At 39.5% G+C, this 25,123-nt stretch overlaps 1 protein-coding gene across 1 annotated transcript in view; it reads left to right on the top strand.

The window, feature by feature from the left end:
- The window catches only part of OTOGL (otogelin like), a 129,280-nt gene that overhangs the window by 926 nt on the left and 103,231 nt on the right, over window positions 1–25,123 (top strand). The window contains exons 2-15 of the mRNA XM_074956177.1: window positions 270–309; window positions 1,446–1,494; window positions 2,526–2,592; window positions 4,402–4,500; window positions 5,805–5,959; window positions 7,420–7,541; window positions 9,442–9,647; window positions 13,311–13,438; window positions 15,399–15,505; window positions 17,760–17,866; window positions 19,950–20,075; window positions 22,267–22,375; window positions 22,642–22,688; window positions 24,604–24,749. Coding sequence (XP_074812278.1) covers window positions 270–309; window positions 1,446–1,494; window positions 2,526–2,592; window positions 4,402–4,500; window positions 5,805–5,959; window positions 7,420–7,541; window positions 9,442–9,647; window positions 13,311–13,438; window positions 15,399–15,505; window positions 17,760–17,866; window positions 19,950–20,075; window positions 22,267–22,375; window positions 22,642–22,688; window positions 24,604–24,749 — 1,508 coding nt within the window. The remainder of the gene's footprint in view (window positions 1–269; window positions 310–1,445; window positions 1,495–2,525; window positions 2,593–4,401; window positions 4,501–5,804; window positions 5,960–7,419; window positions 7,542–9,441; window positions 9,648–13,310; window positions 13,439–15,398; window positions 15,506–17,759; window positions 17,867–19,949; window positions 20,076–22,266; window positions 22,376–22,641; window positions 22,689–24,603; window positions 24,750–25,123) is intronic.

Genomic DNA, 25,123 nt, shown 5'->3' with positions numbered 1-25,123 from the left:
CACAATCAGATTCTGAAGACGAAAAACATCAATGACTCAGAAGAAAAGTGTTTCTATCTTTGCTGGCAGGGAGTAACTTTGCTGGCAGGGAGATAGAAAGGCTGCATAAATGCTTTCTGGAAAACTTACTGTCATTCGTCCTCTTCTAAAGAACAAAACTCACTCTTGTTTCTTAAAACCAAAGTCAGGTCAACTTTTGTCTGCATGCAAAACGCGTAGAAGGAAATAGAGGAAAAAATGGTTTAATTCCATCACTTTTTATCCAACAGAATCCTATTGCGAGTTTTCTCTTTTGAGAAGAACACCAAGGTGAGTGTGCATTCCTCATTAGCAGAGTTTTAAAAAGCGAATATTGGTGAAATCAATAAGGCTTGTCTGATAGGATGGAAGTAAAGGAAATACAATATGGCCCCATGTGGAACACCTCTAACTTTTAGTAACTTAGACATAAAGTATTTCTTCTGTTTAATAACTCTTCCCAAAGAGCTGGTGATTAAACGTGCAAATCGTTGTTTGAAAAACAAGTGCACCTCTTTAGTAATCACAAAATGATGGTGTTCCTCAAGGGCTCAAGTAAGTTCACAAGATGAGTATCTTATGTGACTATTCTCATATCTGATAAAATGTACATTAATTAAATACCAGTAGATCATTTTAGTTTCAGGATAAAAATAATACAATTCTAGTGACACACAGAAAGGAATTTCCCACAAATAAAACATGTTATACAATAAATATTGTCTCAATGATAATTCATTTTCTCAGTCTGAAAAAAGCACTTGCAAGGCAAGTTATATGTAATAATTCAAACCAAACCAAAACTAGGGTATCTTCCTGATCCCATTGAAGTCAATGGAAACTTTGCCATTCAGTAGAAGCAGGATTAGAGCTCAGCTCTGTACATCTAATGACTTCTAGTACATCTAGTGATCACACACTATATTGTACAAAATCTGGCCTGTTAAATAAAACCAAGTGTATTTTGTAGATTGAGGCCATTATTTCTGAAATTAATTTAATTATTGCCTATTGTAATTTAGTTACCGCTGGAAGGTAACCTTACACTTTTAACACCACGACCACTGCACATACAAATAGCACTGGTGCACCTCAACAACACGTGTACTATTCAGGCACCTAATGAAAGAGCTTCACTATTTTGTGTCCCATATTATAAGCCCAATTTGCTTATCTCCCCTCCCCCATAAATACCAGGTACCCTCTTGAACAAGTAGCCTGTGTTTAAGAGCAGAGGTCTAAGCACTCTTGAATTTTGTAAAATGAGACTATGAAAAGAAAAAAGTCACCTTTTTAAATGTTAACCCAAGAAAGACCTCTTTGATAACGTGCTGGAAATCAGAGAGAAACACCTCTCCCTAGGGAACCACTTATTCAGGTTGCTCAGGGACCTTTGATTATACAAGATCCTTTTTGTTTTCTTCCAGAAACCAGTTTAATGCAACTCGACAGAAAAGAGATCTCTTAGCAGCTGAGGTAGGTTATACCACAGAAAGAAAGAGGGTCAAAAATCCCCCTCCTTTCTGCAATGGGGCTTTGCTGTTGTCACAATGAGGTCTTTGTAAAGGAGAATGGAAATGGTAATAACAAGACAGGGATGAGGAGGAGAAGCTTTTCCATACCTGCTTTCCTCAAACTTAAATCCACAGCCTCATTCATTCTTAGCAAAATGCTTCATGAATTACCCAGCCTCACACACCACGGGTCAGGGGAGGAAGGGTCTTTGTTAAATCTTTTGTGAGAGCAAACAGAAACTTGGGAGTGGCTGTTTGGTGAAAAGCACAATAATGAAACCATAGCCGAACAATTTTGCAAATAGTGTTGTTATTGCGACAACGCTCCTGAGCTGTGCAGCAGGTTCCCAGGGCAGAGCCTGTGCCTCCGAAGACCATTCTCCAGTTCCATTGCTGTTAAGATAACTCAGGGAGGTAGGAGGTCAGGGAGCAGACCTGACAATTATTCCATCTGGGATGAGTTTAAGGTTAGTTTTAAAGTCTCTCACTCTTCTATGCACTAGGATTTTATTGTGCGTCAGTGAGAGACACAAACCCCTACAAATTACCACCATTTGCCAGTCCTGGAGGAAGCAACTTGTTCACGGGCAGAGGGGCACCTCCCTCCTCCCCCTGGAGTGTGGGGGTTAGAATCTGGGATGCTAGGAAACCACATAAAGTGCTGAGTGCCTGCTTGGGACAGATGGCTCGTCTTGTGCTAGTATCTCAGTGAGCTATGCTCCTTGTCCTTCTTCTGATATCTCTGTTGCTGTGTTCCACCCCAGGGATCGCTGTGATGGAGAAAGTAATTCCTTACATGTGGTTTACAATTTTACCTAGTGTTTACAAAGTGCTTTGGGATTCTCTTGAATCAAAAGCTCTGTGTACATGCAAGATCATTTTATGTATTAAAGTAATTGTCCTAACCTAATTGTCCTGCAAAATCCCTAGAATTGAATTAGACCATTTATGAAGTATTAACACTCTGGTTTTGCTTTTTTGTTTCTCGGATAGACTGGAACAGATTCTGCTGGGTCTCACCTTCATGGGGACCTTACTCAGGGTCAAAGTCCATCAGAAGGTCAGTACCATGTTAGTAATTCACTACCTGTTTGAAAGGATTTCAGTAAAATGCCATCTACCCATCAACTATCCCTTGTTACCAGAGATTGTATAACTTTTGATAGTATTTACCTCCCATGCAAAACCCAGTGCTATCTAATTTTGTTGTGGAAACTTGTATTTCTGACTTGCTAAATCACAGAAAATGGTTATTAAAAACAACCAGTTTCTAATGTACCTGTTAATGTGGCACCCAAGCACCTAATGAAACAAATCCTTCATTGCTTTACAGTTATTTCCACTCCCCGTTTTCTTGTGTGTCACTTTTGGGCCTTGTCAGGTTGAGTAGGTATGCTGAGCGGGATTGATAATAGCAGTTGTCCATGGAAGACCAACCTAAAGCCTCTTTTAGAAGATTCTGAGTGTCAACCAAACTCTTCAGTTTGTTCAGAGTGAATTGAGGGGTTTCACAAATGATCCATTCCCATCACTGTTATCTAGCATCCAGCATGCAAAAATGATCAAATGGGCTGAACACTGACACTTTCTTAAGACAAGATGGAGTTTTTGGTTTCTTTCATATCAATGAATACAAATCATGGTGCATCTTAGTGTTGTTAGTTTTAAAAGCATTTCCTTGCAAGTGAAATGGGGGAACGAGATAGTATTCTCTGCCTGGTCTATATTTTCAAATGGTATTTGTCTTCATAAGTATTTGAAAAATAACTTTAATATGGAAAGAATACAAAGCTAAAGTCTATGTGCTGCCTTAAAAAGGACATTTTACAATTAAGATTAAAATTGTGGGGCAAGGCTGACTACTTTGTATGGTTTTACTTCAATGGTTCAATTCAGTTCCCATTTTGGTCATTAGGAGCTTTACCATGGATTCTCTGAGGCTGGGTATATGATGTTTTTTAGCCCTGTTTGTGTTGCTTTTTGCAGTAGAAAAAACATAAGTAAGGATGTTCCCCAGCTGCAAAATCCAGAGGAGGATTTTTAACCCTGCCAGCCTCAAAGATATTTGGATCCAGGGTTTTAGTTTGGCTCATTATACAGAAAGCAGCTGCCTGCAAAATTCTGATTTCCTCTCGCCCCCCTTCCCACCCTGCGCCATCTTCCAAATTTGGGACACTCAGATGTGGCGTTTTGTTTTCGATGCATCTCTCTTAATAAGACCAACGGGAAAAGTATCAGGTCTAGGTTTTTTGAATGGTTGCATATTATACACTTACTTTCATTAAAAAGTTTATCATTTTAGTTGCTAAATTAACTGGAATAGAAAACAACTAATTCTCATGCAATTTTAAGTTCATGACAAATTTCAACTGTTCAAACAGAAATAATAATTTAACTGATCTTTTTTAGCATAAGGGGATGGTTGGTAGTGGTTGTTTTTGGCTCTGTAAAATTTTATATCCATAGGGATTTATAGCCTCAATATACCTTTCACTTGAACCTTTATAAATAAGGAGGAGCTAAACAGATGTACAGTTTGTGCTGAACTCAGTCAATGAGTATAATATGCCCCTTGTATATTTCTATTGCAAGACTACTGGGATTTTGTTTCTTTATGTGGGAACTTGATCTTTTAGTTACTCAGAGGAGGCTGACCTTTGCTCTCTTGTTAGTTTACAAATCTTCAAACTATCTTCTTACCAAACAATAAAAATATGAAATGAAATAAACATTGAAACTAAGATCGCTGTTGGTTAACTTTTTAGGTAATAACTGGTTCTATTTTAGTTAATAGAAAGATTTCATCCAAATTATTCAGCATGTTGATAAAATTCAGTGCATACTAGAAGGCTGCTATGCTTTCTTTCAGGCTCTTGTCCTCAAGAATGCCTTAATGGAGCAGTTTGTACAGAGGCGGGTGTATGTGACTGTCAGATGTTTCAGGCTCATGGTGAAAGATGCCAAATTGGTAAGTTTCAGGAATCGGCAACGGAATTGAGTTTCAGATTAGAGTGAGATTTAGGGATGAATTTGTTCAAATAATACCTGTTCAGAGCACTTTTGCAATTGCCTTATAATCAAGCTGTAATTCTAAAAGGAGGCTGGCTCAAATGCTGTATTTCAGAGTGAGATATGGGAGTACAGAAGAGGATCAGATGTTCCTGAATTTTATTAATACCTGTAATAGTATCCCAGTGCATCATAATGTACCATATCTGCTTTTACTTACTTAAATGTGTCACCAAAAGTATCATTGCACTTCCACTTACAATGCCCTATTGCCCATTCTGAAGACAGGATGTTCAAATATTTTAATGGGAAAAGTTTTGGCAGGTTCAATCTATCGGTAGTAGAATTGGGGTAGAAGTTGTTTGTCCCTATCTTGATTCCTCAGACTCTGTAGAATATGTGCAACAGCAGCCATGGAGGGACTTTCTAAGGTCAGGACTAGAACCTCAGCTGGTGTCAACCAATGTAGCTCCATTGAATTCAGTGGAGCTGCACTGACTTTCGTCAGCTGAGACTGTAGGCCAAAGCAGCTGTTGAAACTGAACCAAAGTCTTAGCCTTGGTTCACCCTGAGCCCATACACCAAACACTGACCTAAACCTAATATGATATGATCACCCTCTCCTTTGTAGAGTTTGTGGATAATGGATTTTTTTTGGTTCACTGGCAATTTCAACAAGTTGAGAACAAAACTCATTTTGTGTTAAACAAAATGTTTTATTTGAAATAAAACGTTTCATTTCAATTTCAACCATTTTCAGATCTATTTAAATTTTAAAACCAAAATTAAAGGAAATTTCAAAACAAAATGTTTCAAAATGAAAAAATCATACTGTTTAGTTTAAAAATATCAAAATAAAAAGTTTTGATTCCCCCCGCCCCCCAACAAATTGGTGACACAACATGAATTCATGAAATGATTAATTGAATCTGCCTTTTTTCATTTAAAAAAAAGTTGGGGTCCAAAATTTTTGCCCAGCTCTACTCATTGGTCCATTCCTAGTTATAATTTAAAGGTGAAATCCAGGCTCCATTGACATCAATGGCAACATTTCCATTGGCTTTGTTGGTCCACAGTTCCCCCCTAAGAGTTTTAAAACTTGTCTTAATCTCATTTCTTGAATGATAAATAAAACTAGCTTCTGTGCTGATGTATGCTTATCTACTATGCATGTAATATCTTACTTTTGTACATGTCCCTGACACTTGTGTACTTTTTTTGTTATTTTGCTTTTTATAAGCTCATCTTATTTATTCTCCCCAGTACCTAATGATGGTAAGGATCGAGATGGAATTTGCAAATCATGGGGGCAGTATCACTTTGAAACCTTTGATGGCATCTACTATTATTTTCCGGGAAATTGTTCCTACATTTTTGCAAAAGATTGTAGTGCTCCGGAACCTCAGTACACTGTATGGGTAAGTGTGTGAATATGGATTTTGAAATGAAATGCAAAATATTGATATAACATAGAACTTGTGTTATAGCATAACAAAAAGAACAGAGACAGTAAATGGATCAAAAGGTAGTTTATTTCCTTTTTAGATTTATAGAATGTGCTGATCAAAAATTCTGTAAGTCCACATGCAATAACAAATCTCTGAAATATAAAGTAAACTGTATTATAAAATGATCTCTTTAGGCAAACATGGAGAAATTTGCTCCTGACTTCAAAACAGTTTACTGTCTCTTTCATTAGCCCCAGATTGAATCATTTAATGTTAGTGATCAGTGCTCTGATGTCAAACGTTGAATAGCATCATTTGTTACATACAAATGAGATTAAGACTGCTATTATTCCAAAGATAGTAACTCTGATAACTGTGATAAAGAAATTGTTTCCATGACACATTAGTAAAACTGCAAGTGGTAGTTATAGAGACAAATGTGAATTGAGGAGGTTTTGTGAAATATAGAGATTCCACTTACGTTAAATGTGGTTTGACCAGGACAGGTGGACTGGACTAGTTTTAGGCTAGATGACCACATAAGATTTCATATCAAAGAGGCTGCCAGATATCCCTGGTGTAAAGATTTGAAAAGAGATTAGGAGAAATTGATTAGGAGAGGAGATGTTCACTGAGTTAAACTTTTATGCTATAGAATATGTTAGGGTTTTTTGGGTCTGCATATCTACCTTGGGCAGGACTACATGAAAAAACTTGTGTTGGTACAGTAATGTCAGTTAGAGGGGTGATTATTATTTTCTGATGACATTTCCGTGCTGGCAAAAGCATTTTGTTGCTGGTATAAGTTGTTGACACTGTCCTGCCAGAACTCTCAAACCAAGAGGGACCAAGCAGAATTAATACTTGGATGGAACACCTCCAAAAAACCCCCTACTTTCTGCAGGAAGGCATGCTGATGATTCAATAGATGCTAGTGTTTTTTCTAGGTCAATATTGAGAGTGGCTATATGGTGCTGGGGCTATTGTGTTGCTGGAGGTCCCATCTTTCAGAGGATACGTACCTTTGGGCAGTAAAGGCCCACTTGCACTTTTCATAAGATATGTACCAAACCCATGACTAGGTAATTATATTCTTCCTAAATTAAATTCTATGCAGTTTCAACTGGACAAAATATTCCAGTTCTTTTTTCTGTCTTAAGCTACTGTGCAATGATGCCGGGTGCTGTTAAACAGTTACTGGGTTTCATAGCAGCGGAGGGCAAAGTGGTCTTCTAACCAGGTATATACCTGTATTAGTGAGCCCTTGTATTGTTTAAATATTTATTTCTAAAGTTCTTTGGGGTCCTTCAGTGAGAGGTGTGTAGATATGTAAAAGATTATATGTGTAAATTTATTAAGAGTTGTATGTAAATATTGAGCAGAAAACCACATTTGGTGTTAGTGCATCTGTGTGTTTTTCTCCTTTCAAGGTTCATAACAGTCCCCAGTGTGATGGTTCGGTGTATTCTTGTCTGCGGTCAATCAGCTTATTTTTTGCAAGCCAGGAAGAAATAGTTATTGTGGGACAAGAAGTAAAAAAAGAATCAATCAGGTAAATGAACTGACTGTTTTTGGAACATCTTATCACAGAAATGAAGTATTGGCATTAGGAAGTTATGATTCTTTCACCACATCTAGCAGTGCTACATAGTTAGCCCCAGTGATCTACACCTGGTTCTGAGTGCCCCGGTTAGCCTAGCCAAGACGTGAGCAGCCACACTGCAAAGGTTCTGCTTGAGGTATTGTGACCTCATTGGTGCTACATTCACCATTGTATGTCACTATGACTTCTGGGAGGCATATCCCATGGTTCTTTGTGCTGCAGCTACACTCTGAATTTTTCCCTAATGAATTGTGGGAGAACGTTGTCTGTCCTTCTGAATGCAGAGGGAGGAATTGTGAGAAGGCACTTGAGTGATTTATCCTGCATCCTCACTGCAAAGTGGGCTAGTTACCAGCCCGAGTGAAAGTGGAGCCTACGCTCTAATCTACACCCATAGCCACGCTAGCTAGCCTGGGTTGAAAGTACCACTAAACTCAGGGGAGAGGTTTTTGTGTGTGGATGGGATAGCGACTAGGGGCAATACCAGGGAAGAGTTTGGAATAACTCTGCAGTGAAGACATACCGTCAGAGGTCATACGGTAAGACACAGAGGTTAATAATTATAAGTCAAATTCAGATTTGATTAAAGGAACTTAACTCTATTGAAATGTTTAGCAAGTTGTTCACTCACACCTGTCTGAGTTAGCGTATTAACTTTGCTATTTTCAGTGGTCGGCCTCTACAAGGCATCTGATTTCTGATTCTTCACATGTCTGTCCCTTGACTGAAAGAGTTTTTCTACACTGGGAAAATGCGTGGTGTTATTAGTTAACTATTGGATTTCTTTTTTAAAATGGTGTTAGCTAGTCTTGGTCAAACCTTGGTCAACCCTGATATTATTTAAAACAGGAGAGTCAGTCACTGTCCAGGCTGAGTGCATTGCCCCATTGCAGAGAAGTCCAAATTGAGTTCATCAGGGTCCTTAAGTTCCTTATGCATTACCATTTTGAGACCCAAAATAGTGTTTGAGATACGCCAAACCCTGAACTCTATCTGGTATACCCTTCTTTGTTTCAGATATAAGTGTGAGTAGATCTGGTGTTCTCACATCTGAGTTGCTACACCTGGTAGCTACAAGGATATTGCCATTAATCCCAAAAGCAGCAACCTTTGAAGACAGTGATTCTGCAATACTAGAGTCTGATGGAAATCCAAACATAGCTGTCCTCATTTACTGGACAGAGCTACAGCCATGTTGGAGGATATACTGTACATGGCTAATAATATTTTCTGTGCTATTTAATCTTTGGTTTGAATAGCAAGGGTCTTATTCTACACATGTTCAATGCACAGAATGCTATTGGCTTCAAAGGGAGTTGTCTGTATTGAAAACTTGAAGTATATGGCTCCAAATTACCCTGTCATTTACTGATATTTTAAAAAGTTTTTGGGCACATCTACCTGTTGCTTCTTCTGTTTACAAATGAATTAAAAGTGCAGTTAGACTCTAAAAAGGAACTGTATAAATGACTTAATGGGTCCCATGCTTAATGTCTCTGTCAATGACTCCATGTCAAAACTATTCAGTTTACAAGTAAAAACATGTCTTTCCTAACACAGCAGTGCTGCAAATGCACTGTGGGATTTGAAAGTCAAGATGGGTTCTTTCTGGTTTATGCATCAATTCTGTATTGATTGTGTATGTGCCAGAAAATAATCCATTTCACTGAATTGATTGCGCAAAGTAAGAGGAGTGACAGATACTGAAAACGTATTTTTGACAGAAAAGAAAACAGACCTTCAGGACACATGGGGAAGAGATCTGATGAGTTAGGTTACATTTTATGTAGTCTTCTTCTAGTTCTAGCCTCACTTGTCATGTTTAAAATGGGTTATTCTGTTTTTCCAGATTGACATTGCCTCAGACAATTGGAAATGTTTTCATTGAGAGGCTGGCTGACTATATTCTGGTGAAAACTACCTTTGGCTTTTCTCTTGCTTGGGATGGAAGCACTGGTATTTATATTAAACTGACAGAAGAACATAAAGGGAAACCTTGTGGCCTGTGTGGAAATTATAATGGCAATAAATCTGATGATCTGATAATACAAAATAGTAAGTGAAGAGATCCTTTGTAAAAAAACAGATTCTGTGGTCCTGTTGTCTTATAAATATGAGGAGGTGCTCTAAAAGTTTGTGTCTATTATCCGTTTTAATTTATTTTCAGGCCATTTGAGTAGACTATATAGGGTCTGCTCCACTTTCCCCAGTCATAAATTTTAAGGAGTAGGGCTAGTTCAACAAAACATTTAAGTGTATGCTTAAGTCCTTTCCTGTTCAGCAAAACACTTAAGCATGTGCTTAATTTAATTGATAAACATACTTTTAATGACCAATATACTATTGTTTTTGTGAAAACAAAATGATGTAAAAAACCCCACCCAAATTAATATTTGGAAAGGGCAGTAGCTCAGCACATGGATCTACATAGTTATTTTAAATAATATTTTGCTGTTTTATTGGTTGGTAAAATACAGAAAGTTGAAAAACCTTGTTGAGGAAGTTTATTTTTTTCCCATTGTTACACCTTTATTAATATACTTTGCTGTGGGGGCAGATGGTACATTTTAAGAAGATGAATAATCCAATGGCAGCACTGTAGTCCATCTGAGAGAGCGAGGTTGTGCTGTTGACTTCAGCAATGGTGCCAGAGCTGGAGAAAGTTAAAAGAGCTTTTCTCCTCAACTGAATAGTATTTTCTCTAGGCAACACTTTATATTGGCCATTGTCTACTGTAGATAATATTTTACACACACCCAAATGAAAAGAGTTCTATGCTGCCTTTGTTTTAGAGCAGACACCAGCTTGCAGCTGGTGAAACAAGAGGAGGAAGGTTGGGAACACGAGAGGAGCAGTTTCTCCCAAACAATCCCTGATATAAGTAAAAGTAATAATGGTATTTAACCACTACAACAAACTACAGGGAGAGTTTAGTTTCTCACATTGGCTATTTTTTTAAATCACAAGTTTTATCTCAATATTACCCTGATTTTTCTCCCTCTTTCCACATCTCTCTTGGGTGATAGCCGGGTACTATTTATTGTGCCAGGAGAGTGAGAAGCAGTTTGCTGTGTTTATGTGTGTGCGCATAGCCTTATTTACTGCCCAGTAGAAACTGATTGTATCCCCTCCTCAGTGCATGTATCAGCCTCCAGTCATTCAGTGACATGGTACTGTTTGTTCTGTTCCAGACATTTGACGTCGACGTACCAAAGCATCGTACATTTTCTTGCCAGTTAAAACTAATGATTATTTTAAAAAATCATTGATTCACACACAGTTAAAAATGTAGTTTCAATGTCTCTTTAGTTTACTGTTTATCATAAAACACTGCTTTTTGTCTCCACTTTCAACATTACACGTCACTAATGGCACTATAATCTGGCATCTGTAATGGCAGAATTCCTGTCTTTTAGAAGTCAGAGAGTTATGGATCACATTAAAAATTAAACCTGAACTGAGTTTATAACACTGCACCCTGACACTGTGTGTGCAAATGAGAAGCAATCTGTTGTGATATTTTTCACAAGAATAAGATGTGGTGGGTTTATAATACTTATAAATTGCATCTCTGTCTAAATGTCTCCAACTCTCATCAATCCTTTATGGTATTTCCATACACCAGCAGTGTAAGGTGAACTGTTCTTTGTAGTCTGCAGACTGATTACTCTCATTGACCCCAGCTACACTACAGCTAGAACCAAATCTGGGGATCTGTTGTCGACATGACTGTCTTCCAATATGGCAATGCAGTTCAGAATTGTAGGGTCTCTGAAAGTGGACTAAAATCTTGGACGCAGTTGCAATGAGGTCCCTGACTTGGTTATGGCTATAGTGTTGCTGGGGCATTAGACATACCTCACAATCTACCAAAGTAGTAGTAGAAAGTAAATTTAAGAATGCAACATTTCTAATGATAGTAACGATAAACTGCTAAATACAGTGGGACAAGTGGAAAAATGGGACAATGCTACAATCCTAAAACTATTCAAGATACAAAAATGAATCCAGATGGGGATTCCCCAAACAAAAAAATGAGAGAAATTGAAAGGCATGCTACAGATTCTGAATACTTAAAAAATAGTAGCAGAATCTTATTCTGTTTTTTGTTTCTTTTTCTTAATGGCCACTTTAAACACCATCTCTTTGTTGTTACTGTGGTTTTTTTTTGTTTTGTTTTTGTTTTGCTTTATATGACATCTTACTCATTTTGATAGATCTGCCCAGAGGAGGACAATTCTATTTAACAGCAACTTTTGAGGTTTCAAAATTTGGTTTTGTTCATCACTGGAACAAAAGCAAAGCTTTTAGAATGTTGAATATAAAACAGAATTTGTCAGAATGTTTTTTTTTGGAGTATAACCCTGGGCTGTTTGATTCAGGAAGGTTTTCTAGGTACAGAGCTTGTGCGCGAGGTGGAAGTGGGAGAGGAAGTAAAGAGATTGAGACTCAGAGACTGGATCTCTTCTGACCAGAGAGCTAGAGACGCATTCTATAGCCTGAGTCAGAGGGCACTGGCCTGGCATGTAGGAGACGTATGTTTATGTCCCTGCTTTGCCTCCATCAGATTCTCCCACATCCCAGGCCATTGTCGAGACCCCAGGCTATATAAATTGTGAGCGTCTCTCTCTCTCTGGTTGGAAGTGACCAGAGAGCCTCAGTGATCAAAGAAACCTTGGTGATGAAAACTTTGTCAAAATCAATATGTCTCCACAAAACATTTCTGCTTTGCTCAAACAGCATATTTTGACACAATTTAATTTTGTCAGAAATGTTCTGACCTGCTCTAAATTTTGATTTAGGGACTTTAATCCAATATCTTCTGTGTCCTGAGCTGGTTTAATCTGGAGGCAATGTATGCAGACTTTGATAAAGGGAATTGTAGATGCATCTCATTTTAGTATCCCTGGCTTCTGACCTATTGATTGGTATTGGTATCAACTGCTGCTGTGTCCCACAAGGTAGAGGAAATGCACCTGTTTCAGTCTTTTTGCACATTTAAGAACTTGAAGTAAATGTGCTATGTAGTGCTTAGAGCAGGACAACGGGAATCAGAAAACCTGGGGTCTCTTCCCTCTGACCTTGACTTGTTGCTTGGCCTTGAGCATCTGTTTCCTTACCTGTGGAATACTGTTCTATTATATACTGGCTCTTATGTCTCCCTCTTCACCATAGTCTCTGGTACCTTCCAGCAGTGCTTTAAGTGATGTGACTAGCTTCTGTCACATGTGGTTTGTTCTTTCTCTCATCTTCTCTCAAAGGGGGAGTTGTGTATGTAGTGCAGTGTTTTGTTTTGGTAGGATTATTTTTTGAGGGGGCGGGTGAGGGACAGGAGAGATTATTATACCCACTTTCCCCAAAATATATAGAGAGATCCTTAAATAAAATCTATTAAAGAAGTGCCAAAAACAAACAAATCCTCATAGTAAGAAATCTGCCTTTGACTCCTTATGAAGTTACCACAACCATATTTCCTGAAAAACTAGACATTTCCTGTTAATTCATTTTAGAATTTAAATATGGCATAAAAGGTGAACTGAAATTTAAAATAATTTCGTAAAGATCCCAAAATAATAATTGAATATATCTTATAGTAAGTACATTTAAATTGATCGGAAAATAATTCTGTTTCATTTGAGAGGTTCCTCGGCTTTTGTGTTGACAGAAAAACCTTTGTTCTTGTGGAAAATGATTCTGTTCGATGTTTTTCTGAAGTAGGTGAATATACAGAAGACATTGCTGTATTTGCAAACAGTTGGTCTGTACAAACCCCAGATGATGCAATTTGTGTGACTACTGCCTCAGATTTTTCTAGTCCATGTTCCACTGACACAGAGTCCTCTGAGGTAAGTTGGTCAGTGTACATTTTCATATTGGATGTGTTATAGTGATTCACCTTCTCTAGCCTGTTTTATGTATTTCCATTAACAATCATTTTATAGTAAAGTGCCCAGCCCTTCCCAAACCAAAATACTTATGGCTCTGCACAGACCTGAAATTCAACACAAATGAAAAAATCATGAATGATTGACTTAAAATTAGATAAAATATTTTAAAAGGCAAACGTTGTGGCACCCATTTAATAAATCATATTTTCTAACCAGTTATATAGGTGCATAAGAAATGAAATATAGTCATCTGCATGTTCTTTATTGATAATACATGAAAATAAAAGGAGTACTTGTGGCACCTTAGAGACTAACAAATTTATTAGAGCATAAGTTTTCGTGAGCTACAGCTCACTTCATCGGATGCATACAGTGGAAAATATAGTGGGGAGATTTTATATACACAGAGAACATGAAACAATGGGTGTTACCATACAGACTGTAACAAGAGTGACCATGAAAGGTGAGCTATTACCAGCAGGAGAGCGCGTGGGGGGGGTGGGGGGACACACGACGGGACCTTTTGTAGTGATAATCAAGGTGGGCCATTTCCAGCACTTTACAAGAACAGTAGGAGGGGAAATAAACATGGGGAAATAGTTTTACTTTGTGTACTGACACATCCACTCCCAGTCTTTATTCAAGACGAAGTTAATTAGCAACACTAATTAGCAAATTAATTCCAATTCAGCAGTCTCTCGTTGGAGTCTGTTTTTGAAGTTTTTTTGTTGAAGAATTGCCACTTTTAGGTCTGTAATCGAGTGACCAAAGAGATTGAAGTATTCTCCGACTGGTTTTTGAATGTTATAATTCTTGACGTCTGATTTGTGTCCATTTATTCTTTTATGTAAAGTGCTGGAAATGGCCCACCTTGATTATCACTACAAAAGCCTCTACCACCCGTGCCCCCCCGCTTATCTGCTGGTAATAGCTCACCTTTCATGGTCACTCTTGTTACAGTCTGTATGGTAACACCCATTGTTTCATGTTCTCTGTGTATATAAAATCTCCCCACTATATTTTCCACTGTATGCATCCGATGAAGTGAGCTGCAGCTCACGAAAGCTTATGCTCTAATAAATTTGTTAGTCTCTAAGGTGCCACAAGTACTCCTTTTCTTTTTACGGATACAGACTAACACGGCTGCTACTCTGAAACCTGATAATACATGAGACTCTTTAGACTCCTAAAGGACTTTCACACAAAGTGCCTGATACTGATCTCACACTAGTGAAGATCAGGATGAACTCCGCTGTTGTCAATGGAACTACAGCAGTGTTAGAGAACATGAGGGAGAACAACATAAGTAAGATCAGAATCAGGAAAAATATAGTGAGTATATCAAGCATGTAGAGAAGAGATTGGTCCAAAGCAAAACACTGGCTCTAAACACTGAAACATTGGGAATGAGAAGATTTAGATCAGGCCTGTCATTAATGTAGCAACCTTTCATAAGAATTTTTGAAGAGCTGTATATGATGAAATTAAAAGAACAATGGATTAAATGGATCTGCCACTGGCCTACTTACAGGGTTATTCACTGCCACATTGCAGTGTGGGTTTAATTCCCAGCCCCGATGCCTTACCCCTTTATTATCCGAGGAGTTTAAAGTACTGCAGGGGAAACATGCTCAGCGTGTGGGTGGAAGAGGATGCTTTTTGTCACTTTGGCCAGGTTAGCTGTAGCGTTGAGGGGCTATAGAAGAAATTCAGTCCAACCAAAACTGGTCTGGGAAGAATAGGGACTGTGATATAATGGGCAAAAGAGTGGAGATAGGAGAAAATGGGGGAATCTTCTCATTCTAAAAGGGATGTAATGGACACCCAATTGGGGAAACAAAAGTAAAAAGAATAATATTTGTATCATGAAGTATATGATCGCTGTTATTTAACTGATTTTTTTTTTAAAAATGCACAGGCCATATTCTTCAAATGCCAAATACTCCTACAGTTTCCTTTTCTCAGCTGTCATGAAAGCATAGACCCTTATTCGTATATTTCTAGCTGCATGAATGACCTTTGCAGGTAAGAAGGATGGTGTTCTTTAAACATTTATTTTCATTCTTTGGAATATTAAACAATAGCCAGACTGGTTTTAAATAGTGGAGTTTTTCAGTACAATTTTATTTCAGTAAAGTAATTTCCTCTCCACATTCCCCCAATCTCACCTCCCAGTGTCTCTCTGTTTAATCCCAATAGTCGCTATAATCTTAATAAACAGTGAGTCAAATTCAAACCTGGCATAAGATGTTGCTACTCTCATAGACAACAATGAGTGTTGCACCCTCTAATGCTAGGGATAAATTCAATCCATTATTTCTCCTTTAATTTCAGAGTCTCAACCCTGGAACATCTCCTTCACTTTTTTTTTTTTTAAGTCTTGTTTGCTAATACCATCTGCATTTTCAACAGTGCTGGTTTCTGTTAGACCTTGTGAGATCATTTACATTAGATGTGATTCTCCCCTCATGTGTACGGAAATGAAATAACTGACAAAGCAATATACCTCAGCTTTTTCAATAACAATGATAATAATAATAATAATAAACAAATAATAAACAAATAATCTTAGTGACATCACTATCCATGTTATCTGTTGATATGTTTTACTACTTTGCCAAAGTGCATGTCATCAGTTATTTACTTTCTGCTTTCCTATTTATTTATTTAAATGGGGTACAGAAGGAGATCAGTGCAATGAATTGAAGGAACTCTTGCTTCCATTATACTTCAATATGTAACAAATGACTGGTATTTGATTTTCTCTTTTGCTTTACAATGGAGATAGCAAGATACAGGTTTACTAGAGTCATAGAGTTTAAAACCAGAAGGGACCACTCAATCATCTAATCTAACCTCCTGTAGACCACTGGCCACCAAAACACCTGCACACTAAACCCAACAACTGAAATTAGACTGAAGTAGACACAGGAGACTAGACTATTCTGTGTTACACACAGACAATAGGAAGTAGCAAGGTGAACCAGTGCCTGGGGCCCCCCTGCAATGGCAGGGAAATGATTAGGCAAGAGAGACCTTGGATCTAAAAATGTTTTCACTAAAGCCAGTGGAAAAACTCCCATTGACTTCAATGGGAGCAGAAGCCAGGCAGGATCTGAATTTTATTTGTAATGCCTATTTACATTTCAGTGACTTATTGCACCTTCTCTTTTGCAATGGAGAACAATGGAAAGCAAGCTTTCAGGATGGCATTGAGTTAATAAGGCAATATGCAGGAGGCTTTGATTAAAAAAAAACAACATTCACACGTGTGATGTGAATGGTGTGAATATTCAAAACTTTGAGTAAAGTTTCTGTGTCTCAGGATCTCATTAATTTAGGCTTATGTTGTTTATAAAAGGGAACTCTCATCTTGTAGGTTAGTGTCAGTTTAAGAAGTTCCTTCTGGCGCCGTAGTTTATATGCCAAGTCACTCTATTAAGACTCATTTAATTGGATTAGATGAGGCAAACTGGAGAGAGACCAATCACTGTGGAGTTTTGAAATGGTGACTTTGTAACAGGTATCTTGAAAGCACCAAAACACATACACAATGCGATATAGTCTTAAAACAACTAATTTTGTAAGCTTAATCTTGTTGTGCTGAAAGACAAATACCCCCAGACTATATATTATAACCTTGCCTATCCCCTAGATGTCTTGTTATGACAAGTCTATTTTGTTACAAAGTCCTTCACAGTGAACATCTGTTACTGTTTTTTTTAAAGTGAGAAGTTGACTGTCTAATCTATTTCTGACTCCTGTCCCTGGAATATCTGAGCAAAACCCAAATATTAATGAATGTGTCCTTTGAGCAACCTGATGAGGGAGGGAATATTATCCCCATTTTGCAGATAGGGAAGTGAGGTACAGAGAGTGACTTTGACCAAGGTCACACAAAAGTCTGTGACAAAGCCAGGAGTAAGACCCAGATATCCAGAATTGTACGCCATTGCCTTCATCACAAGACCACCCTTCCTCTCCCAAATTGTTTCTGTTAATGAGCATTGCTAATCTTTTGTAATAAATGTTACTCATTCTTTGTTGTAACATTAAAATAAAGCAAAAATCTTTTGTCGGGTCAAATGATAAAAAATGCAAAAGCATAATCAGTATCTCTAGTTTCTTTAAGTGATGCTTTTTAAAGTCTCAAAAATCGTAACCCCTTTAAACTGTGCAAGGCCAACTCTGTGGAGAGTTCTGCAATGTCACATAGCAAATATTTATATGAGTATTAAATTTAGGATTTAGTGATCACAGGATTATTTTACTGCTTCAGAGTGGATGATGATGAAACTTACTGCCGAGCAGTGACAGAGTATGCTAGAGCATGCTCACATGCAGGCTACCCCGTGCGGGAATGGAGGGAGGATTTTCCTGCCTGTAGTAAGTATCAACTTTTTTTATATTTATAATGTTTTATTAATTTTTCCAAATACACCAAAATAGCAGATTCAACATAATACACAAAGTAAGCAAAGAGAATTAAGATAAAAGGAGGGATGGAGAAGAGATCTATCTATCTTCAGGGTCAACCTTAATCAGGGACCTCTAACATGCCCAAATTGCTTTGAATTTTTCAGAATGCCAGTTTTCATTAGCTGCGAGGTCAGCCTTATCACTGAGCCAGGCATCGATGTTTGGTAGGGATAGACTGTTCCATTTTTGCAGGATTAATTATTTTAGTGACCAAAGCTGCATATTGGAGCCATGCCACTAGGTAACCTTCAGGTATCAGGAATATATCCAAGTCCAAAACATGAGGAAGGCTCCAACTTAGCGTCCAATATAAAATTGGTCCTTCAACCCACCTCATACCAGAGATTCTTGGTAAAGGAGCACCCCCAAAACATGAAGTAATGCTGTGGATTTCGAACAGCAGTCAGTATATTTCTGAGACCCATTACCATTAGTCTGTGTCATAGGTGTAGTTTGACTGCTATGTTTGGGAGCAAAGCCAGACACACATGTGCACACTAAAGCCAGTTCCCTTGGCTCACTGGATCTATCTCCCTGCCTGGGGTGGTACCTGGCCTGCCGGTGGTGGTGGGGATGGGACGGGACGGGCTGGCTTAATGGAGGAGCCCCAGATGCTGCTGTCTGCTGTGGGGACCTGAGCATGGGAGCTACAGCCACGGCTGCTGCAGTGATGTGGCAACTCTGGTGCCTCCCTGCTGGGGCTGCTGTTGCTACTGAGGGGACACCACATGCTGGCTCCTGCTCCCCCCACCATTCCCGTATCCCCTTCTATTCCACATCGTACCCCACTTCCCCTCCCCACTGCCCCCTGCCCCATCCCCTCCCCCATCCCTTTCTCTTCCCCTGCCCTATTCCTCCCTTCCCCACTGTCTCTTCTCCCCACTGCCTTCCCCTAAGCCCCACCCTACCCTCCTTGCACTGCTCCCTTTAGGCACTCACTCTTGTACAGGAAACAGATGGGCACTATGACCCAGGAGGGCAACATCCAGCTGCCGAGGTAGCAACCTGGAGCAGCTGCTCCCCACCCTGGCCCAGCTGCCCGGCTTGCTCTGCTTGGCCTACCATTGGGGGAGGCTCAGTGTGGGAAGGACAGAGCCCTGCCCCCCTGTAGGCCGAGCAGAGCAAGCCCTGCAGGGCAGCTCGGCACTTGTGGATATTGCGGGGGGGGGGGGGAATGGCACATGACCCCATGTGACCCCCCCACACCTCACCTTTGTTTGGGGGCGCAGTGCCCCTCCTGCACCCCTCCAAACTACACCCATGGTCTGTGAGGGGACCACTATATTTGGAAATGTGTCTTTTGGTGAATAAGCTGTAGTTTCAAGTCTATAGTTGCTTTTTAATGTTAGGTACAATTGTATTCCATTGAGTTGGAGATAGTTTTGTTTCCAATTATTACTAAAGCAGATTTAATATTTTAAAAAATGTTATATTCTAACATATGCAGTGTTGCTTTGGCCATGGTGGTCCCAGTATATTAGAGAGACAAGGTGGGTGAGGTAATATTTTTTACTGGACCAACTTCTGTTGGTCAGAGAGACAAGCTTTCGAGCTACACAGAGCTCTGCTTCAGGTCTGGGAAATGTACCCAGAGTATAATAGCTAAATACAAGGTGGAACAGATTGTGTAGCATAAGTAGTAAACACATACTTCAGGGGACCATTTAAAGTGAAGTGGCCCATTAAGCACTCTCCAGTCAAAGGGGAAAATAGAATAGAGACACTGGATTTATGGTTTATTACAGCATTCTATAAGCCCCCACTTAATTTCCCTCCCCCCATCATTCCCCTCCCCCCTTATGACTGGAGAGGTGTTAAGGGGCTTTTAAAAGTAGATTTATGTAACAATAATTATACCAGGAAAATTGCACAACTATTTATTTGGTGAGATGTATTGTGTTTCAAAAAAAACAAATTACTGATGAAGGTTTTCTAACTTATAAAGGAAGCATAATGCACTAATGTCCCGCATAACTTGTACATGTTTTAGCTGAAAAGTGTGAAGACAGTTTTGTCCATCGGGATTGCATTAGTTGCTGCCCCCCAACCTGCACATTTGAAAAGGATTGTCTTGGCAGCAACCTCCATTGCTTAGATGGCTGTTACTGTCCAGATGGTAAGTATCTAATATTGTCACATGACATATTAACATTAAACTAATGCCTGACAACACAACTACAGTGTCATAGACTGCATGCTTAAAATTAAAAATCAGAAAAAAATTATATTTTACAAACATAAGCTTCTATTTTAGTTTTTAATATATCCATACTTTCTTTCCTCCTGCTAATGTTTTATGCATTGGTTGAATTATTATATTTTTCTAAAAGATCATTCAAAACACAGTGCAACTATGAATCAGACCATATCAGTTAAAACTTGGGTGATTTCTTGGGTGAGCTATGCAAATATAAAAGTTACATGAGTTTTAACTAGCGTATCTGAATTTTTCCTAATTGTTTTGAGTTTTCTAAATAGTACAGATATTTTATGCTGTGTTCAGGAAGATTATCCTCCTTAAAGCTAGACTCAACAAAACACACGATGTTGGACTGTTGGGAACAGCCCTGCCATGGCAAGGCTGTGGACTATGTGACCCCCCCCTAGTCTTCCATTTCAAACTTGTATGGTTCTGTGGGATCATTGCGGGTATTGTACATGCACATTCAGGATGAAATTCAAGCTGCTTCAAAAGACCTGCTCAAAGCCCTCAACCACAAAGCCCCCCTGGTAAGCCCCTTTAAACCAGTAAGTGGTGCATCTTGAGTGGGCACCTTGCTTTGTGATGAATTTAATGCAGTGCTTAATTTATAATGAAAGAGGTGCTGGGGCTCAAGCAATTAGGTGCCGGGGCTCAAACAATTTTTTTACATTCCTAACTGATGCAGCAAGCCCTGAGGTGCCAGAGCTTTGAACTGCCAAGTTTAGAAGTGTCAGGACTCATCCCTGGCACAAATTAAACACTGATTTCAGCCTTTCACTGAATTGAACTTTTATGCTGCAGAGTGATCAGTGAAGCCCAAGGTTGGCCCAGCAGTTGAGGCACTGGTCTGGGATGTGGGAGATTCAGGTTCAGTTCCCTGCTGTACAATGGACATCCTGTGTGACCTTGGGCGAGTCACTTAGGGCAGGTCTACACTACAGGGTTAAGTTGACCTAAGTTACGCAACTCCAGCTACATGAATAACATAGCTGGAGTCAATTTAGCTTAGGTTGACTTATTGCAGTGTCTATACCATGCTGGGTCGATGGGAGAAACTCTCCCGTCAACTTACCTTATGCTTCTCGTTCTGGTGGAGTACTGGAGTTGCTGGGAGAGTGATCGGCAGTTGATTTAGCGGGTCTTCACTTGGTGACCCCCTGGGTAACCCAGCATCGATCCATGGTAAGTGTAGACATGCCCTTAGTCTCTCTGTAGCTCAGTCAGGGTGGCAACTCATGCATTCCAGCACATCCAGGAACAGCATGGTCCTGCCACGTTTTTGATTCTGTCCCTACTGGTATGCTGTGCATGTGAGGTCACACCATGTAGAGCAGTGGTTCTCAACCTTTTTCTTTCTGAGTCCCCCCCCCCATGCTATAAAAACTTCACAGCCTATCTATGTCACAACAACTGTTTTTCTGCATATCCAGTAGATTAAAAGACAGGGCTGGTTCTGGGGGGTAGCAAGCAGGACAATTGCCCAGAGTCCCAGGGGGCCCTGCAAAGTTAAGTTGCTCAGGCTTGGGCTTCAGCCCCAGGTAGCAGGGCTTGGCTTCAGCTTTCTGCCCTGGGCACCTGTGAGTCTAATGCTGGCCCTGCTCTCTGGTTTATTTTGACGGACCCCTTGAAATCTGCTCGCGGCCCCCTAGGGGGCCCTGAACCTCTGGTTGAGAACCACTGATGTAGAGAACACCATTTTAAAGGGTGAGTCACCCTGCCCCCACTGGCACAACTGTGCATGCATGGTCATGATGGGATGGGGGTAGGGATGGTGTGGCACACTCTTCAAAATGGTGCCCTGCATCCATGATGCCAGATAAAATCATGTCTGGTTTTGTCTCAGTACTGGATAGGGGACAAACCATTTAGAATCTGGACTGTCTGACTTAAAACTGGGTGAATGGCCTGCTTTGCCTCAGTTCCCCATCTGTACAATGGGGGTCATGGAGAGGAGACGGGCACTGCTGGGATAAAACCACCCACTGAAATATCATGAAAATGGTGTCCCTATGACCAAGTGAACATACGGAGTGAGCAGCAGAGCCCCAATATTCCTATCTTGTTTTCAGTCTTTTATTTTATTATTTTTTTTAAACAAAAATAGGTCTCGTTATGAACAATGGAACTTGTATCTCTGTGTCAAATTGTCCTTGTATTTATCACGGGAAAGCCTTCTCTGTAGGCTCAAAAATTGAACAAGAATGCAGTCACTGGTATGTAACCTCTAATCCACAATTTCCACTTTCATGTATCCGCTTGCCTATATTTAATTCATTGTACGATGTTTACCAAGTTACACTACATTTTTCAAGGCTATTCTATATCTGTATCTACAATCCGTGTTCTGTATCTAACTAGAATACAGAGAAAATGTATCCTAAACGAAGTATGAATTTGTGACATGTCTTAAGACTTAGAAAATCAATTTTTTTAAAAAACCTGAACAAAAAGCGTGTTCTGTGTTTTGTGCTTTATTTAGTACTTGTACTGGTGGCGTTTGGAACTGCACTGAACATGACTGTCCAGGTAACTGCATTTTAATGATTCCTATCACCAGTATAAGGATCACCAGCAATCTGAGGCTCATAGTGGATCACAAGCTAAATATGAGTCAACAGTGTGACACTTGCAAAAAAAGCAAACAGCATTCTGGGTTGTATTAGCAGGAGTGTTGTAATCAAGACATGAGAAGTAACTCTTCCACTTTACTCCGCACTGATTAGGCTTCAACTGGAGTATTGTGTCCAGTTTTGGGTGCCACATTTCAGGAAAGATGTGGACAAATTGGAGAGAGTCCAGAGAAGAGCAACAAAAATGATTTAAAGGTCTAGAAAACATGACCTATGCGGGAAGATTGAAATAATTGGGTTTGTTTAGTCTGGAGAAGAGAAGACTGAGAGGGGACATAACAGTTTTCAAGTACATAAAAGGTTGTTACACGGAGGAGCGAGAAAAATTGTTCTCCTTAACCTCTGAGGATAGGACAAGAAGCAATGGGCTTAAATTGCAGCAAAGGCAGTTTAGGTTGGAAATTGGAAAAACTTCCCAACTGTCAGGGTGGTTAAGCACTGGAATAAATTGCATAGAAAGGTTGTGGAATCTCCATCATTGGGGATTTTTAAGAGCAGGTTAGACAAACACCTGCCAGGGATGGTCTAGATAATACTTAGTCCTGCTATGAATGCAGAGGACTGTATTAGATGACCTCTTGAGGTCCCTTCCAGTCCTATGATTCTGTACCAAATAAGTGGCCCAGAAGCCACAAAAGATAACAGAAACAGATATGCTTTAGGAGTTTGGGATGATAATAAGCAAACAGGAGAGATTAAAGAAATGGATGCAGAGAGCAGTGATTAGACCGCTGGTGTACTGATTATCTGACCATATCATTCTACTGTTACCTTATGCTTCCCCCAATCTTTTTGATGTATCCACCTGTTGTCTCTTGTCTTAGACTTCATGTTCTTTAGGGCAGGCACCATCTCTCTATTGTGCTTGTACAGTGCCTAGCACAATGGGTCCCTGATTGCAGCGTCTAGATATTATCATAATACAAACAGTGATAAGAGCACATCATCCTGGTGCTCAGCTTAATCTGCATAGAACAACAGGTTAATTTTAAGATAGGCCTCATTTCTAAGGCCTCCATTGCTTTGGACAAAGTTATTCAACACCTATTCAATAACTCCTGTACCTCAGGGACCAAGATCTCCCTTGACAGTTACATTTCATAGAAATGATAAGACTCAAAATCAGGAGGTCAAATTCATGAAAGTGGGACAGAGCTTTCCAGGCAACTGTCTCTAGATTATGGAGCTCCCAGTGGAAGGATAAGAATGACTTCCTACCTAATCTCCTTCAGAATGCAATGCATGACTCATTGCCTTTTAAGTTATCCTTCCCACAACAGCAACAACTAAGAAAAGGAAAATAAAAGGGAGAAGCACGCTCTCTCTGTCTCTGTCACTGTTTGTCTCTCTCTGACATGCAGAGAAAAGAGGAGGAAAAGTATTCCAGGAACCTCATAGAAGGTGGCGTGGGATGGGGGAGGAGGGAAGAGGGGGTGTGGAATACAGTCTTCTTGTTGGGCTTTGTCTTGCATTAATTCTTCTTATTTTGAAGCGGGAGGGCACTCAGATACCATGGTGACCAGTGCCTGATTAGAACCTAGGGATGCTGCACATGTAAAACTGCATTTGATGAGGTGGTTTCTGATGGAAATGTAAGATGTGATACTTTGCATGCATTAAATGTGGCACCAAACATCATGATAGCTAGATAGATTTAAACTAGGCTGGATAATGTGCTTGAGAATATATGGTAGGGAAATGTTCCTGCACTGCCTCTTTTCCATCTCTGGCTCTGTGATATGGCTATGATATGATATGATATATGTGCAAATGAACATTCCTATTTATTGAATGTTATTCTTTCTCTCAAGCTGAGTGCACCGTCGTAGGTGATTCTCACTTCACAACGTTTGATGGTCGTCATTATACCTTTCTTGGGATTTGTCAGTACATTCTGGTAAAAGGCACTGGGAAAGACAAATTCACAATCACTTTACAGAAAGCTCCATGTGGTCAGGTAAGGTCACACTTGAATTTGAGATGATAAACGGGTACATACAAATTTCAGGTAATCTTACGTAGCCAGCCAAAGTAAATTAACCAGGCACGCTTAATAGTAATAATGTCAGAAATAAAATTGAAACAGTTTTTCTGCTTTTTACATTGAGGAGCTAAATATAGTTTGATCATGATCTGTGTTTTATTTCAATCACTGCTGTTGGCCTTTGTAAAATTAATTGCTGCCTTTCTGGGATTAAGTCAACAGACCTTTTCATTCATGCATGATTACACAGGTATCTACATATTTGGTTACACCAGCCTGAGCAGGTGTCTTAGACAGAAAAACAGTTTTACTGACAGGACTGATAGGTTTAATATACTGCCAGATAG

Source organism: Natator depressus, chromosome 1 (genome assembly GCF_965152275.1).
Source record: "Natator depressus isolate rNatDep1 chromosome 1, rNatDep2.hap1, whole genome shotgun sequence".
In the NCBI taxonomy this organism is placed as follows: domain Eukaryota; kingdom Metazoa; phylum Chordata; order Testudines; family Cheloniidae; genus Natator; species Natator depressus.
Note: the sequence above shows the minus strand (reverse complement) of the source record. Positions and strands in the feature narration are given on the sequence as shown.